The following is a 15943-nucleotide window of genomic DNA, read 5'->3' as shown; positions in this document are numbered from 1 at the left end:
GATTATATATCTTTAAATATTTACATAGCTATAAGTAATACATTTACATATTTGAATAGCTACTATTTACTCTTCAAAACATATTTTTTTTTCACTCCTCACATTCTCTTTCTATATATTTTACCTTTACATATTTTACTTATTTACAATCTAAAAAACATTTTACTCAAATATTTTACATATTTGAAGATCAAACCCTTGTACCTCTCTCATACAGATTCTGAGTACATATATTGTGTGCTAATTGCATGTATTAACCTAATACTAATACATAAAAATTACAAACTCTATAAAAAAAATAGGTAAAAAATAATAATAAAATGATAATATTTTATTATTATTTTATCTCAAATTTATATAAATTAATGTGAAAATTTTACTTGTATGGCAAATTAAATCTTCAAAAAATATGATTTTGTATATGTATTTGCATAAAACAATGTAGATGCTCTTATTATGGTTTGGCCATAAAGATTTCTTATCTTAAATATAAAATTTTTATTTCATCATTACAACTTTCTCAAATCTTCGTATAAAATATAATAAACAATTTAAAATTTTCATATCTCAAAATAATAATAATATTAAAATATTAAAACTTTCAAAGCATAACACGCATGTTTGGATGCATGCAGATCAGTCTTTCGCATCATCCCTCTCAACAATCTTCACCGGAAGCCCACCTTTCATTTTGGAAGTCAAGTACGATACAAACCCCGGCTCAAACCCTTCTTCCATCACCGGCACCACCTTGAACCTCCTTAGAATTCCCGCAACCAACCTCTTCATCTGCAGGAATGCCATCTCCTTCCCCAAACAAATCCTCGGCCCCGCCTGGAACACTGTGTATGTGTATGCATCCCTTCCTACGAACCTCCAATGCTGCTCCTCCTCCTCGCTCTTCTCCAGCCATCGCTCCGGCTTAAACTCTGCCCAGTCCGAACCCCACAGCGTCTCCATCCTTCCCATGGCATATTGGTGGTACGTTACCCTCATTCCTTTCTTCACCACCGTCCCGTCCGGCAAAATGTCGTCGATGGCGGCCTCCTTCGTGTCTGCAGCGACGGGCGGGTATAGCCGCATGCATTCGCACAAAGAGGCGTGGGTGTACACCATGTCTTTGACTTCATCATAAATAGGAGATTCGGATTTTTCTCTGATTTCCTTCAGAACCTCAACCTCAACACGTGGGTTCTTGGAAAGTAGCCAGAAATACCATGTCAAAGCCGACGAGGTAGTGTCACGCCCTGCAAGTATGAAGCTTATCACTATGTCCGTCACGAAGTTCTCGTCCACATGGCCGGATCTCAAGAATCTTGACAAGAGGTCGATGGAATCGAGCGAGGCCTTCTCGCCGAGTTCGTGCTTCTTTTCTCTTATAATCTTGGTGGCGAATTCTCGAACTTCTGATACTGCGATTCTTAGACGTTTCTCGGACCCAATATTTAACAGCTTCTTGATTTTCCAGACCAGGGGGATTAGCGAAATGAACCTCTCGGTGCTGATCTTGACGCTTTCCTCAAAAGCTTCCGCGAACTTGGCTTTTTGAAGAGACGGCAACAAGTAGGCAGGGTCGAACCCAAAAGCGATTTTGCATATATTGTCGAAGGCGAACCGCTGAAGAATATCCTGGAAGTCTAGGACAGTTCCGGTTTTGGCGGCAGCCGAGGATAGGATGGGGATGAGGCGGTCAGAGAGTTCGGTGTCGACGACGGTCTCGACGAACTTACGTAGAGACTTAGTGTTGAACTCATGGCTGGAGACTTGTCTCTGAAACTTCCAGGACTCGCCGTCCACGTTGAAGATGCCGAAGCCGAGCAAATCTTTGAGGACTCGGTGGAAATTGCCTCCCTTGCCGTAGTTATGAAATTCGGTCTTGAGGATATGCTGGACGACGGCCGGGTTGGCCGTGTTGACCTGGTAGCTGGCGAAGGATCGGCGGAGAACGAAGGTGGCGGAGGGTGTGCTTTTCAGAATGTCCGTTATCCATTGCATGCGTCGTTCTTGGTTTGCGTACACTGCAAAGAAAGAACCGATTAAAGGGTAGGATTTTGGGAGCTGGGTAGTAATGGTACTGGTGGAAGGTGGAGATTTTTTTTGGGGTTTTGATGTTCTGGTGAGGAAGAAGAATGAAAGCAAGGGAAGAAGAATAGCCAGAGAAACAAAGGCCAGGAATTGGAGCGACTCCATTGCTGATCGATATTTGGTAAAGTTTTCTTCGGATACCTTTTGTTGATCCTTTTCGTGTTTTGTGTTTGAAGGTTAGGACCGAGAATGTCTTATTTATAATATGGTAGGAGGGTGATAAGAGTTTTGGTACAAAATAAAGTCGCGTACTGCACATTAAAATCGGATTATACAAATTTGGTATATGTTGAATTTATTTTATAATAAAAAAATTTATTAACACGATTTATTATACCAATTTATAAATTTATTTTTATAAAATTTTGGTCTACATTTCTCGTATAGGTGCCTATTTGAATTTTTGTTTTACTTAATTGATTTCTACCTACTTTGGTCTTGGAAATGATTTATTTGGTACTAGTTTTGAGTTCCATTTAGAATAGCTCGTATTGTGAGAAGAACGTGGAGTGGATCGGTTGCTTTGCTATTTTAAATTCAAGAGAGAGAGTTAAAGAGGCTTTTTAAGATAACACGAGGTAGCAGTTGTGATAAAAGAAATTAATCTGCCTTATAATATTCAGCCTGGCTGAACGAGTTGTTTGTTTAGTAATAAAAGTTGAAGGAATGATTGGCTATGAAGAATGCATGCTTTTTTGTTTTTAGAAAAATATAGTTATAATTATAATTATGCGTAATGTGATTGGTCAAAAAGTAAATTTTATTAAAAAAAATATTAATTTAAATTTTAAATATAAAAAAATCAATATTAATATATAGATTAATATGTGTTTATATATTTATATATAATAAAATTTTTTGTTTTTATCCATGCACGTGTGTAAGTCAGTTTGAATAATTATTTAATTTTTTTTTAAAAAAGAAAACAGAGCATTTTTTTAAAAAAGAAATTTCAAACTAGATAGGAATCTTTTCCCAGCTTAAAAGATGATCAATCACGAGTATCACGCTTACGTTAAAAATAGCAATATGTCTAGGTAGGTACAGACGAGTTGGTGGATGAAACCGCGTACCAATCCGATGTCGACTGCTGTTGTCAGAACCATTTTTATTTATTAAAAAAAAAAAAAAAAAAAAAAAGGCATCAGCTTCCCAAATCCCCTCCCCCAAAACCCCTCATCCTCTCAAACCCGCTCTCTCCCATCTTTCTCACTGCCAACGCAGTCCCATCCTCAATTACCGCCTTCTAAACAATGCTCGCCCCGCTGGCTCCCAGCATATATGCCGAGGCCTTGTAAACGTCTCTATCACGTTATCAAAGATCTCACTTCGTCTCGGTGGTTAGAATTTTTTCTACAATTAAAACTTCCATTTTACTATCTGCTTCTTCATTTCTTTCTCTAAATCTCTACGCTTGCTCTCTGTTGAAGCAATAACACACTCTGGCACTCTGCAGCCACGATCCATGGTAGTGCGCATGGCAAGGCACAAACCAACACTGCTGTACCAGACAGCACAGACCACAACCAGAAGCAAACAAAGAACTCATGCACAACGGCTACAACAGAGCTTCTGCCAAAAGCATCTTCAAGAGAACCAATGAAAGAGCTCCAAGTGTCCTAGGTCTAGAATATCATTTTCAATCCTTGTGTAAATCTGAATTGATTCTTTGAATAGTTTTTGGATATAAATAGCACACAAATGTAATGAACAGTAGGTTGGAAATATACAAGAATACAAAGGAAAATTTTCCTCTCTAGTTGCGTCATTTCATCAAGCACCTTGTGTGTATTGCAGTTTACTCCATACGTGATTTATTACTCTCCCTCCTTTTGTTGGCATTCTGTGCGGCAAGACTACCTTGGTTTGTGCCGATTCTGATTGGTTTTGGCTTTCATTTCTTTTATCTTGAGTTTGATTTGATTGAGAATCATTGATTGAAGTGCTTTGGTTTCATATAGGTTAAAGTTGGTTGCTTCTGAAGTCTCTTCGCCGAGGCAGGACCAAGCCATGGGGTTTATGCGAACCGCGTCGTGTTTGATGCTCGCTTCTACTTTCTTTTCTTACTTCGTTGCCGCATTTTTTGGTTTGAGAATGTTGAGTGAGAGATCGATTGTATAATTTTGCGGTATTTGTTCTGAGAACTCTGGTGGAATTATATTGTTGAAAGCCACCCAAGTGGCATGAGTTGCACATGCACCGTAAGGTGCATTGTTTTGGTAGGTACCGTTTGGTGCTTTGTTTTTGTTAGGCATCCATCCCATAATTTTAGCAGAAATTTGCTGCACCGTATTCAGCAGTTGAGGAGAACTCCTTCTATAAATATGAGAGTTCTGATCTGCAGAGAAGGCAGTGGAGAAGAGAGAAAAGAAAGAGAAAGAGGGACATAAAAGAATTGAGAATTTATAGATTTTTATAAATCTTGTACAAATTCTATAAAAGAGGCTCCAGTGGACGTAAGCAATTTATTGAATTACTTTAAAATTGTTTTGTGTGATTTTCGGACAGGTTAGAGGCACAACATATATCTTATTGTGAGAGAGGTTCAAGTAGCGCAAATTACGTCCACCAAAACCAAGAGGCAAAGAACCGTTAAGCATATTTGAAGACAAATCTAAAACTTCAACCGAGTTTAAACCACTTAGAACACTACCAGAAAAGTAATTACTCCTTAAAGAAATAATAGTCAGATTCTGCAAAGGAGTGAGATTTTGATGTATCTTCCCGAAAGTGCATTATCAGAAAGATTCAGCAACTCCGGTCCATGACACTTCCTGCTCGCGTACTCAGCCAGCGCTATCATAAAATGAAACGAACCGTTTTATTTACCATCCAGGTGGATGGTTGGTGCGCCGTTCATCCCCCAAACCGACTGTATTCAGAGTTTTCCTTTTACATAAGAGTTTTGTTACGTACAAACAAAGTCGCGTACTAATCTGCATATCAATATTGATTCCTTCATATTTAAAATTTAAATTAATATTGATTTCAATTAAATCAATTTTTTGACCAATCACATTCAATTAGTATACATATTAATACACAGTTATGCTAGTAATTAAAATTTTCCATTACATAATATAATGCGAATGCTGTAAGTGTAAGGTTCAGAGTCAACAGACAACCCCCCACGATTCGTGCGCGTTTTTTACTTGTCACCTAGTAAAGCAGCTGCAGAATCGAAAACCATGCACGATGGCAAAAAAGAGCACATGGAATGTTCGTCGTACAAGTTTGCTACACCTCATCTCATTTTTTGATAATTACTATGTTTTTAAATTAATCATAATACATTCGAAGATTTCTGTAGAAAAATTATGATTCAAATGGAAAGATTCTATAATTACATCAAACAAATTAATATTCTAAGAATTAAACATGGGGATATTAAAAAACACACTAAAATATTTGTAGTACATGAGATTATCAAGGCATGTTTGGGTGCATGCATGTCACTCTTCCGCATCAATATCCCTCTCAACAATCCTCACCGGAAGCCCACCTTTCATTTTGGAAGTCAAGTACGGTACAAACACCGGCACAAAACCTTCTTCCATTACCGGCACCACCTTGAACCTCCTTAGAATCCCTGCAACCAACCTCTTCATCTGCATGAATGCCATCTCCTTACCCAGACAAATCCTCGGCCCCGCCTGGAACACTGTGTATGTGTATGCGTCCCTTCCTACGAACCTCCAATGCTTCTCCTCCTCCTCGCTCTTCTCCAGCCATCGCTCCGGCTTAAACTCTGCCCAGTCCGCACCCCACAGCGTCTCCATCCTTCCCATGGCGTATTGGTGGTACGTCACTGTCATTCCTTTCTTCACCACCGTCCCGTCCGGCAAAATGTCGTCGATGGCGGCCTCCTTCATGTCTACAGCGACGGGCGGGTATAGCCGCATGCTTTCGCACAAAGAAGCGTGGGTGTACACCATGTCTTTGACTTCGTCAAAAATAGGAGATTCGGATTTTTCTCTGATTTCCTTCAGAACCTCAGCCTCAACACGTGGGTTCTTGGAAAGTAGCCAGAAATACCATGTCAAAGCCGACGAGGTAGTGTCACGCCCGGCAAGTATGAAGCTTATCACTATGTCCGTCACGAAGTTCTCGTCCGAATGGCCGGAGCTCAAGAATCTTGACAAGAGGTCGGCTGAATCGAGCGAGGCCTTCTCGCCGAGCTCGTGCTTCTTTTCTCTTATAATCTTTGTGGCGTATTCTCGAATTTCCGATACTGCGATTCTCAGACGTTTCTCGGACCCAATATTTAACAGCTTCTTGATTTTCCAGAGGGGGAATACCGCAAGGAACCTCTCGGTGCTGATCTTGACGCCTTCCTCAAAAGCTTCGGCGAATTTGGCTTTTGGAAGAGAGGGCAACAAGTAGGCAGGGTCGAACCCAAAAGCGATTTTGCATATATTGTCGAAGGCGAACCGCTGAAGAATATCCTGGAAGTCTAGGACAGTTCCGGTTTTGGCGGCAGCCGAGGATAGGATGGGGATGAGGCGGTCACAGAGTTCGGTGTCGATGACGGTCTCGACGAACTTGCGTAGAGACTTGGTGTTGAACTCATGGCTGGAGATTTGTCTCTGAAACTTCCAGGACTCGCCGTCCACGTTGAAGATGCCGAAGCCGAGCAAGTCTTTGAGGACGCGGTGGAAATTGTCTCCCTTGCCGTAGTTATGGAATTTGGTCTTGAGGATATGCTGGACGACGGCAGGGTTGGCCGTGATGACCTCGTAGCTGGCGAAGGATCGGTGGAGAAAGAAGGTGGCGGAGGGTGAGCTTTTCAGAATATCAGTCATCCATTGCATACGTCGTTCTCGGTTGGCGTACACTGCAAAGGTAGAACCGATTAAAGGGTAGGATTTTGGGAACTGGGTAGTAATGGTACTGGGGGAAGGTGAAGATTGTTTTGATGTTCTGGTGAGGAAGAAGAATGAAAGCAAGGGAAGAAGAACAGTCAGAGAAACAAAGGCCAGGAATTGGAGCGACTCCATGGCTGATCGATCTTTGGCAAAGTTTTCTTCGGCTACCCTTTTCGTGTTTTTCGTTTTGGATACCACAGTATATGTTTGAAGATTGGGCATTTATAAGAAAAAAAAAATGATATTTGTGGTAATTATTTTTAAAAAAATAAATATATATAAAATATATATAAAAAAATTAACTTTTTTATAATATAGCTCACCATTTTTCAGAAGTGAGGTAAGCGGGGTTAGACTTAAGCCACCGAAACCTCCACCTCGTGCGAACACGGAACCATCCATTCTTTTTCCCTTGTCCAAGGATGTTGAAGGCCAAGCAAATCAGAGTGCTATTGGATTAAAGTGTCCCGACTCTTCATTATTCTTGAAGGCGAAGCTTATGGGAACGTTCGATTAAGGATTTGTTTGGACATAAAATAAGTTGTTATTTCAAAAATTTAATATTTTTTTAAACATCACTAAAATTTAAAATATTTTTTATTTCAGATCTTTGATATTTTATTTTAATTATTATCTAATTATTACAAATTTTTCAAATTTTTTTTTTAAAAAAAACAATATTTTCAAATTTAACACTGTTTAGAATATTCTCATCTAACTTTTTACCGTTTGTATGACTCAAAAATATATAGATTAATGGTCAATGTTCTTTTATTTTTAAAATCTTTTGGTCCAACACGATCACCGTGTTTTTCGTGTCCATTCCTAACTTGGTCCCACCAGATAAAAACTAAGGAAAATACTGGATCCCCAGCCGCTCGCTCCCAGTATTTTATTTTATTTTATTTTCTTAATAATTAAAAAAAAAATTTGTTTAATATTATTATAAATTTTTTTTATTTTTTAAAAAATATTTAAAAATATTAAAAAATGATATGAAAAAAAATTACTAAAAAAAAAATTTCTAAACCAAGCGGGAGCTCTTAACGGTGACTGCAGAAGGATCCTAAAACTAATATTGGGTGACGTCCAAGTCTCGTATACATATTTTCGTCCATCCTTGCGAAATGAAAGTCTTGTACCTTTTTATCTAATTCATAAAGAAAATGATGGATTTGTTGCTCATGTACCCAGTTTTAGCTGGCCTTATTGACCATGAAGGAAGCAAATCATCAACTACCTGGAAGGCCACCAGACTAAACGTGGTATCAAGATAGTGACTCGTAAATATTAAGCTATAAATACATATTATAATTATTTTCTTTTATTCAGTTATTTGATTCCCTATATTATAAATAGTGACTATACAAGGCAAATCAATACAATAAAAAAATTACAAATTAATTTCCCATTCTTTTTGCTTTCGGTTGCTCATCATGCTCATCACTCAACGCATGTTCAACTATGTTACTTCATCTTCTACCTTGCGATTGTATCATTGTTAATAGGCCTCACTAGCTAGTTTAACTATGTTCACATCCAATTTCCAGAAATATTATTGATTAATGGGTAACAAGTTTTGGTAGGTACCACTCCCACAAGAAAATTCAAAGGTCCATTATCTATATCATATTTCTAAATTTCATGAACTGGATTCCCAACTTAGAACAGGAGAAATCCTCTTTTTTCTAGAAGGATGGATTATTCTCAGAACGAATGTTCTTCCCATTTTAGAAGCTTAATTCATCATATATGTTCAGACACGTCCATTCATACCCAAATATAAAAACATGCAAATCGATTCAAGGAATCAATGATATATCATTATCAGATATGAACACATGCAGAAGCAAGGTATTTTGTCAATCAAAATGAATTGAGAATAGTAGATCAAGACGGTTGGTAGAAAGACGTGGGTAGTACGTCACACGTGCGAATTCTATTCCGCATGCATGGGAAAATATTTGGAATTGCCTTTGATCTATAATAATCTTTATAAGCAGAAACATTATTATTATCTGTATATATATATATTATAATATAATAACAACGTAAGTACTAGTTAATTTTTCTATATATAATAGGGATGGATGTTGCATGCATGCAGTCTTGAGAAGAAGAAGAAGAACATTAAATTGAAAAGAAATCACCCGTTTTACAGTACTCTGATAAATCAATTTGTTACAAATATGAAAATCAAAATAAGATTTCATGTATAAATGATGATGTACAGGAACCTCATAAGTTCTTGAAGAAGTAATTAATAGTTTTTATAGTATGATCATCAAGAAATATGGATCCAATCGGACTTGAAATGAGGAGTATTTTATAACGTAGTTTGAATTTCATACGTAGGCTCTTTTGTTGGATGTATCTATGAATACATAAACAAGATATCAAGGGTACAAAGCAATCTAGCTTGCCGTACGTATTGCAAGAGTTATCTTGCAATTGAAAAAAGGAAAAATATCTTATTCGTTTTAGAAACTTATGTTATTACTTATACCTACTAACATAAGAAATTTCATCAGGCACTATTTCTTTCGTTTTTCGATTACTGGCAAGCAATTTGCTTAATTATGGCTCGTTTGATTACATATAAATAAGGTGAATAATTATAAATCGTAATGAGATGATTTATAAAAAATAATAAAATAGTTTGAATTAAGATGTTTATATATATGATTTTAGTGAACTCGACCTAAACCCTAAATAAAACCTCCAAAGACAATAAAGATCCAATCTTCGGTATTTTTTAGTTCAAAATTAAGAGCTGCAAGTACATTCTTTTATAGTCTTCTGGAGGCTCTACATTTGGTTTACAAGAGAAGGGGTTTTTAAGGTCTTTCATTGTAAGTTATTTATCTTACAGTTTTCATTTTTCTCTATCACACTACAAGAAAAATGGTCTTTTACGACCAATTTAATGCAACGAAAAGACTATTAGCAACCAATTTTGGTTGCTAATAGTCTTTTCGTTTCATTAAATTGGTCGTAAAAGACCATTTTTCTTGTAGTGTCATTTTTTCCGTCGAAAGGAATTAATATTATTTTATTTTTAAAATTTTAAAAAATTGAATTATTTATTATATTTCATGTGAGAATTTGAAACCTATTTCATGCATTATAATATGTTTCGATCAAGTTTGGAGGTCAAACGCCCTGCGTCAGGCCCTGCATCAAGAGCTATTGGTTCCAATATTTCAACTTCATGTGCTTTGAATATGCTAACCAATTTAATCAATTTGAGACCTAACATTGGGGATTAGGAATGCCAATGGTTGCAACTATTGTTATTCTTTTTTTTTTTTTCTAGGACTTGCAATTATTGTTAATTGTCATAGAGACTTCTGAGTACATATGTTACCGAGTAATGGCATGAGGCATAATTGCATTATCTAACTATCTGATGATTATGAAATTAGCATGCAGAACGATGAAGTAAAGCCCAATAACCGTATAATTGGTAGGAAAATTATGATTTCTTTGACAGATTTTGGGATCCTTAGAGAAAATGAGCTACTTTAAAGTGTCCACGTTGACATTGTGGTGAACCTTCATTAATCATTACTGAGGAAGGGAAGCAAGATTTGATCTAAGAGGGCTTTAAAAGATCTCTTGAACCATAGAACATTGTTATAAAATTGAAACCCTGACAGGTCAGAACTAGCCAAATAGTGGCATAAAACAAATCCACATGCAATTGTTATAGATAAATTCAACCCAATTATTATTGCGAGAATTGTCTCAAAAAGGGTAAATATATAGAATAGTCACAAAATATAATTCTCGCTATGGGTAAATCAAAGGTGGATGATCCTACAATATTTGAGTTTTAATGAATTTTATAAAATTTTAATATTTTCTTCACGAATGAAAATATATTTGATGGTAGAGGTGCTACCTGCCCATGTGGGAGTGGGGCGGATGGAGGCAGCACCCCCACTACCCACCCCTATTTGATAGAATGTAGTTACTCGACATAGTTGATGATCACAATTGCTCCTCACTATATATAATCATGTTAATCTGTTCTAATTAGTTTGCATCTAACTATTCAGATACCATTGGAATTAGAGATTAGGAAAGGTTTTAATGAAGGTATTCCTATAGTTGTAGTAGCGTCAAATTCTGCAGTCTCCAAAGCATATGGTAGTTTGGCCCAAAATATTATCAACAGACTCGAAGAATTGTCCAATGAAAAACCTCCTCTTGAGATTTTCATTTGAAATCCTATGGTTGATGGCCATAAGTTACTAAACTAGCTCCTTCATGATCTACTAGCAGTGAGCACTTTTGGATGGTCATGTTTTTGAAATTTGCCTCTTGAATTCTAGATACTATGAATATTTGTAATCTATGCCTCTTGAATACTAAGTGTACAAACAAACAGAAGCATATATCGTCCGTTGGCGGTTTGATACATCTCTCGCTTGCTATATTCTTATATAAAGCGAATGCTGTAAGTGTAAGCCGTAAGGTACGGTACAGACTCTATAGACAACCCCCCACGATTCATGCGCGTCTTTACTTGTCACCTAGTAAAGCAGCTGCAGAATCGAAAACCATGCGCGATGGCCAAAAAGAGGAAATGGAATGTTCGTCGTACAAGTTTGCTACACCTCATCTCATTTTTTGTTTTTAAATTATTCATAATACATTCGAAAGATTTCTGTAGAAAAATAATTATTCAAATGGAAAGATTCTATAATTACATCAAACAAAATTAATATTCTAAGAATTAAACATAAGGATATTAAAAAACACACTAAAATATTTGTAGTACATGAGATTATCAAAGGCATGTTTGGGTGCATGCATGTCACTCTTTCGCATCAATATCCCTCTCAACAATCCTCACCGGAAGCCCACCTTTCATTTTGGAAGTCAAGTACGGTACAAACACCGGCTCAAAACCTTCTTCCATTACCGGCACCACCTTGAACCTCCTTAGAATCCCCGCAACCAACCTCTTCATCTGCATGAATGCCATCTCCTTCCCCAGACAAATCCTCGGCCCCGCCTGGAACACTGTGTATGTGTATGCGTCCCTTCCTACGAACCTCCAATGCTTCTCCTCCTCCTCCTCGCTCTTCTCCAGCCATCGCTCCGGCTTAAACTCTGCCCAGTCCGAACCCCACAGCGTCTCCATCCTTCCCATGGCGTACTGGTGGTACGTCACTGTCATTCCTTTCTTCACCACCGTCCCATCCGGCAAAATGTCGTCGATGGCAGCCTCCTTCATGTCTACAGCGACGGGAGGGTATAGCCGCATGCTTTCGCACAAAGAAGCGTGGGTGTACACCATGTCTTTGACTTCGTCAAAAATAGGAGATTCGGATTTTTCTCTGATTTCCTTCAGAACCTCAGCCTCAACACGTGGGTTCTTGGAAAGTAGCCAGAAATACCATGTCAAAGCCGACGATGTAGTGTCACGCCCGGCAAGTATGAAGCTTATCACTACGTCCGTCACGAAGTTCTCGTCCGACTGGCCGGAGCTCAAGAATCTTGACAAGAGGTCGGCTGAATCGAGAGAGGCCTTCTCGCAGAGCTCGTGCTTCTTTTCTCTTATAATCTTTGTGGCGTATTCTCGAATTTCGGATACTGCGATTCTCAGACGTTTCTCGGACCCAATATTTAACAGCTTCTTGATTTTCCAGAGGGGGAATACCGCAAGGAACCTCTCGGTGCTGATCTTGACGCCTTCCTCAAAAGCTTCGGCGAATTTGGCTTTTGGAAGAGAGGGCAACAAGTAGGCAGGGTCGAACCCAAAAGCGATTTTGCATATATTGTCGAAGGCGAACCGCTGAAGAATATCCTGGAAGTCTAGGACAGTTCCGGTTTTGGCGGCAGCCGAGGATAGGATGGGGATGAGGCGGTCAGAGAGTTCGGTGTCGACGACGGTCTCGACGAACATGCGTAGGGACTTGGTGTTGAACTCATGGCTGGAGATTTGTCTCTGAAACTTCCAGGACTCGCCGTCCACGTTGAAGATGCCGAAGCCGAGCAAGTCTTTGAGGACGCGGTGGTAATTGTCTCCCTTGCCGTAGTTATGGAATTTGGTCTTGAGGATATGCTGGACGACGGCAGGGTTGGCCGTGATGACCTCGTAGCTGGCGAAGGATAGGTGGAGAGAGAAGGTGGCGGAGGGTGAGCTTTTCAGAATGTCAGTCATCCATTGCATACGTCGTTCTCGGTTGGCGTACATTGCAAAGGTAGAACCGATTAAAGGGTAGGATTTTGGGAACTGGGTAGTAATGGTACTTGGGGAAGGTGAAGATTGTTTTTGGGGTTTTGATGTTCTGGTGAGGAAGAAGAATGAAAGCAAGGGAAGAAGAACAGTCAGAGAAACAAAGGCCAGGAATTGGAGCGACTCCATGGCTGATCGATCTTTGGCAAAGTTTTCTTCGGCTACCCTTTTCGTGTTTTTCGTTTTGGATACCACAGTATATGTTTGAAGATTGGGCATTTATAAGAAAAATAATGATATTTGTAGTAATTATTTTTAAAAAAATAAATAAATATAAAATGTATCGGTTGCTTAAGTCTAACCCCGCTTACTTCACTACTGTAGAATGGTGAGTTATATATTTTATTATATTTTATGTCAGATTTTGAAACCTTTTTCATGCATTATAATATGTTTTGATCAAGTTTGGAGGTCCAAGGCCCTGCGTCAGGCCCTGCGTCAGGCCCTAACATTGGTTCCAATATTTCAACTCCATGTGCTTTGAATATGCTAACCAATTTTATTAGTTTGAAACCTAACATTGGGGATTAGGAATATATGCAAGGTTGCAACTATTGTTATTCTTTTTTTTTCTAGGACTTGCAATTATTGTTAATTGTCATAGAGATTTCTGAGTACATATGTTACCGAGTAATGGCATGAGGCATAATTCCATTATCTAACTATCTGATGATTATGAATTTAGCATGCAGAACGATGAAGTAAAGCCCAATAACTGTATAATTGGTAAGAAAATTATGATTTCTTTGACAGATTTTGGGATCCTTAGAGAAAATGAGCTACTTTAAAGTGTCCACGTTGACATTGTGGTGAACCTTCATTAATCATTACTGAGGAAGGGAAGCAAGATTTGATCTAAGAGGGCTTTAAAAGATCTCTTGAACCATAGAACATTGTTATAACATTGAAACCCTGACAGGTCAGAACTAGCCAAATAGTGGCATAAAACAAATCCACATGCAATTGTTATAGATAAATTCAACCCAATTATTATTGCGAGAATTGTCTCAAAAAGGGTAAATATATAGAATAGTCACAAAATATAATTCTCGCTATGGGTAAATCAAAGGTGGATGATCCTACAATATTTGAGTTTTGATGAATTTTATAAAATTTTAATATTTTCTTCACGAATGAAAATATATTTGATGGTAGAGGTGCTACCTGCCCATGTGGGAGTGGGGCGGATGGAGGCAGCACCCCCACTACCCACCCCTATTTGATAGAATGTAGTTACTCGACATAGTTGATGATCACAATTGCTCCTCACTATATATAATCATGTTAATCTGTTCTAATTAGTTTGCATCTAACTATTCAGATACCATTGGAATTAGAGATTAGGAAAGGTTTTAATGAAGATATTCCTATAGTTGTAGTAGCGTCAAATTCTGCAGTCTCCAAAGCATATGGTAGTTTGGCCCAAAATATTATCAACAGACTCGAAGAATTGTCCAATGAAAAACCTCCTCTTGAGATTTTCATTTGAAATCCTATGGTTGATGGCCATAAGTTACTAAACTAGCTCCTTCATGATCTACTAGCAGTGAGCACTTTTGGATGGTCATGTTTTTGAAATTTGCCTCTTGAATTCTAGATACTATGAATATTTGTAATCTATGCCTCTTGAATACTAAGTGTACAAACAAACAGAAGCATATATCGTCCGTTGGCGGTTTGATACATCTCTCGCTTGCTATATTCTTATATTTTCGCTTCTCCTTACGAAGGATCATAGGAAAGAGACAATGAAAGTCTCCTACAATGAGTCTAGACTAAAAAAGTGCACCACAATATTTAACTGCAGCTTCCAATTATAGTATTACGGTCCGTTTATCGAACTATATCAAAACTGCTTCATGCGGCTTTCCTTTATGGGAAATGGGCGGGGGTCAAATCATTTGTTCCAAAATCCTCCTTTTTTTCCTCTCTCTCTCTCTCTCTCTCTCTCTCTCTCTCTCTCTCTCTTTCTTGTGTTGTATTTGCAGGTTTGGAATGAATGTTGGGACCTCCCACCCTGTGTAACTCTTGTATCCTATAACTGTGATATATCTATAATATGCTTGCTTAAGGGGTAAAAAAAACATAAATGGCAGGAAGCCAATTTTGGGTGCACATGCACATCAAGTCATAACAGAGCATGTGCACATACCTGAATTATTATTAGAACTGGGAAAGTTACTTGAAGAACTTCAAACCCAGAAGCTGGATGCTTAAATGCCAATATGCTACTGTGCTAACCCCTAAATCTTGTTGATGCATGCTCTTGTACTAGGAAATTTTAGTAGCAGGCCCCCCAAAGTACAGTGAAAAATACCAATTTAAGGTATCAACCATGAGCTGCTATATTTGTTGAGCTTCTAAATCCTATATTTTGTTGTGAAGTAAGCAAATCTGATATAAGATTTGCTACTCATGCTACGGTTTTAATGGTACGCTTTGGCACAAATCTTCTATTCAAGTTTGGGTTCAGATTGAACTTTTGAATCGAAAAAGGTTAGCTGATGAAAGACAAAAGAAGACAATTAGATCAAGAATGGTAGAAAAAGATGATTCTGGATTGGAAAGTGCCAAAACAAAAGTAGGAAAATTGGGTCAAAGTTTGAAAGCACAAACCTTTTGATGAGAGAGGTGGGGTGGGGGGTTTATTAATAATATAGGCACCATTTTAAGATGTTTGGAAGAGAATTGAAGTTTGTGGGGGTATATCCCAAAAACGGGAATATGAAGCTGCAAAAGAATG

General features: G+C 38.0%; 2 protein-coding genes and 1 long non-coding RNA gene across 5 annotated transcripts; 1 reads left to right on the top strand and 2 right to left on the bottom strand.

Annotated features, from left to right (window-relative positions):
* Window positions 1-557: 557 nt before the first annotated feature.
* Window positions 558-2267, bottom strand: LOC122305293 (cytochrome P450 94A2-like). The gene has a single exon (XM_043117701.1). It carries the CDS (start codon window positions 2188-2190, stop codon window positions 637-639), a length of 1554 nt encoding a protein of 517 aa, XP_042973635.1. The 5' UTR covers window positions 2191-2267; the 3' UTR covers window positions 558-636.
* A 765-nt stretch (window positions 2268-3032) lies between these two features.
* LOC122305292 lies at window positions 3033-4408 on the top strand. Of its 3 annotated transcripts, none has more exons than XR_006241073.1 (3): window positions 3033-3425; window positions 3542-3949; window positions 4047-4408. It is a non-coding gene; the product is annotated as an uncharacterized LOC122305292 (long non-coding RNA). The 3 variants fall into 3 exon arrangements; XR_006241072.1 differs by having other exon boundaries at window positions 3516-3949; XR_006241071.1 differs by having other exon boundaries at window positions 3033-3949.
* Window positions 4409-5323: 915 nt separating this feature from the next.
* LOC122305290 (cytochrome P450 94A1-like) lies at window positions 5324-13389 on the bottom strand. Its single transcript, XM_043117699.1, has 2 exons — window positions 13250-13389; window positions 5324-7002 (listed from the first exon to the last, which is right to left on the bottom strand). Exons 1-2 carry the CDS (start codon window positions 13327-13329, stop codon window positions 5538-5540), a joined length of 1545 nt encoding a protein of 514 aa, XP_042973633.1. The 5' UTR covers window positions 13330-13389; the 3' UTR covers window positions 5324-5537.
* Window positions 13390-15943: the final 2554 nt, after the last annotated feature.

The sequence above is a fragment of the Carya illinoinensis genome, chromosome 3, assembly GCF_018687715.1.
Source record: "Carya illinoinensis cultivar Pawnee chromosome 3, C.illinoinensisPawnee_v1, whole genome shotgun sequence".
NCBI lineage: Eukaryota > Viridiplantae > Streptophyta > Magnoliopsida > Fagales > Juglandaceae > Carya > Carya illinoinensis.
The sequence above is the reverse complement of the archived record's forward strand: the minus strand, read 5'-3'. Positions and strand labels throughout refer to the sequence as shown.